General features: G+C 69.7%; 1 protein-coding gene across 1 annotated transcript in view; it reads left to right on the top strand.

Moving 5' to 3' along the window:
* Positions 1-926: 926 nt before the first annotated feature.
* Positions 927-1,727, top strand: part of ADAMTSL2 (ADAMTS-like 2) — a 27,753-nt gene continuing 26,952 nt past the window's right edge. Inside the window, exons 1-2 of the mRNA XM_014544221.1 lie at positions 927-1,104; positions 1,585-1,721. Of these exons, the coding sequence (XP_014399707.1) occupies positions 1,015-1,104; positions 1,585-1,721 (227 nt within the window). The 5' untranslated portion in view covers positions 927-1,014. The remainder of the gene's footprint in view (positions 1,105-1,584; positions 1,722-1,727) is intronic.

Below are 1,727 nucleotides of genomic sequence, written 5' to 3'. Positions count from 1 at the left end.
CAGGGAACCCCTCCCGCTGGCCGCGGGCCGTCTTTGGACCCCAGGGAGGGCTGGATCCCGCGTGAGCCGGGCCTGGCCTGCAGCCAGCGGTGTCTGGAGCCTTAATGAAAACCAAGTGTGAGGCCGGCTCAGCACCTGTCTCCATCCAGCCCGCAGGCAGGAGCTGGAGCACCAATTAGCCAGCGGGGCTCCGCTGGCCCCAGGCTGGTGGGGGGAGGCAGATGGAGGCCCGCGGGGGAGGGGCGAGATGGGCGGGGAGGGCAGGCAGGCAGCTGGGGAGATGGGGGCGCCAGCTCCCATTCCCGGGGTGCAGGGCTGTCCTGTCCAGGGCAGAGGCGTCCTTGGGGTGCCAGGGTGCCGTTGGCTCAGCGCCTGAAACCGGCAGGTGCCTGAGCGCATGGGAGGGAGGGTTTGGTGGAGGAGAGGGTGGCGGAGAGGGGGGCGGTTCGGAGGAGCTGGGTCAGGACTGTGGGGTTGGGGGACCTTATGCCTCTTCCCCTGGAACTAGCCCAGTGCCGGATGTGCTCTGGGTCTGGGGGCGAGTGTGCTGGGAGCCCTTGCGTCCCAGGGTGGGGGCATCCAGGGACCCACCCCATAGGAGGTCATTCTCACTTGGCCGGCCGGCACCGATCAGGTAAGACCCAAGGTGCTCTCGCTGGGCCGGGCGACAGGCCAAGTCCAGGCCGCAGCCCCCTTCCCCCTGCTTTTCTCCACAGGTGTCCCCAGGGCGCTCGGGTGTCGGAGGCGAAGCAGCACATGACCCCAAGTGCCCTCAGGCCGGGGGATGCAGGCTTCGCACACACACCACCGCCACTGTGTCGCCCGTGGCAGGCATCTCTAGTCACTCCCCGAGCCCCACCCCCAGGCCCCCGGGCAGCCACCACTAACCGATCCCAGATAACCCCGTGGCCCTGGCCCTGGGTGGGCCCTGAGGGCTTTGCCCCCAGGTGGACCCTGGTCAGCTGACGGAGGAGCTGGGCCTGGCCTGGGGTGACGGTGGCCTTGCTTCCCAGGATGGACCGCGGACGGCGGCCTTCACGCTGGGCCTGGTCCCTGCTGGCTGTGGCACTCGTGGCTGGGGGCGTGGCGTCCACTGGGGCCACGGTGAGTGGGGAGCATGGTCCCTCACCCCGATGGGAGGATGTCACAGGGGCTGTGTGGCCAGTGTCCCGGGCTGCCTTCCCACAGCCCCCTCCTGCCAGGAACACGTGTCAGACTGGCCCCTGAGTGGGGGCCCTGGCCACTCGGAGCCCTGGCCACCCAGCAGGATGGGCCGAGGGCTGACCGCCTCCCTCAGAGTGATGTCCAGGAGGCGCGTAGAGGGGGGGCGTGTCCTGCAGAACTCGGGCTGGGCCCCGGGCTGCTCAGGAGAGAGAAGTCGGGAGGTTAGGTAGGTCCCCGGGACCCCAGGATGTTCCAGATCTCAACATGGGAAGGACTCGGGGCCCCCAACTCCCTGGGATCCCCTCTGGGACCACCGCTGACCCCTGAGCCCAGGCTGCCAAGTGGCCGTGCTGTCCAGGGCCCAGGGCGGCGGCCGGTCCCGCTGGCGCTCTAGCCCCTAACCTGCGGGTCTCTCAGCAGGACAACAACCCCGTGTCCAACAGCCTGGAGGCGGGCGCGGACGCCACTGCCTCCTGGTGGGGGGAGTGGACCAAGTGGACAGCGTGTTCCCGCAGCTGTGGGACCGGGGTGACGTCCCGGGAGCGGCACTGCCTCCAGCAGAG

This window comes from Myotis brandtii, unplaced genomic scaffold, assembly GCF_000412655.1.
Source record: "Myotis brandtii unplaced genomic scaffold, ASM41265v1 scaffold357, whole genome shotgun sequence".
Taxonomy (NCBI): Eukaryota; Metazoa; Chordata; class Mammalia; order Chiroptera; family Vespertilionidae; genus Myotis; species Myotis brandtii.
The sequence above is the reverse complement of the archived record's forward strand: the minus strand, read 5'-3'. Positions and strand labels throughout refer to the sequence as shown.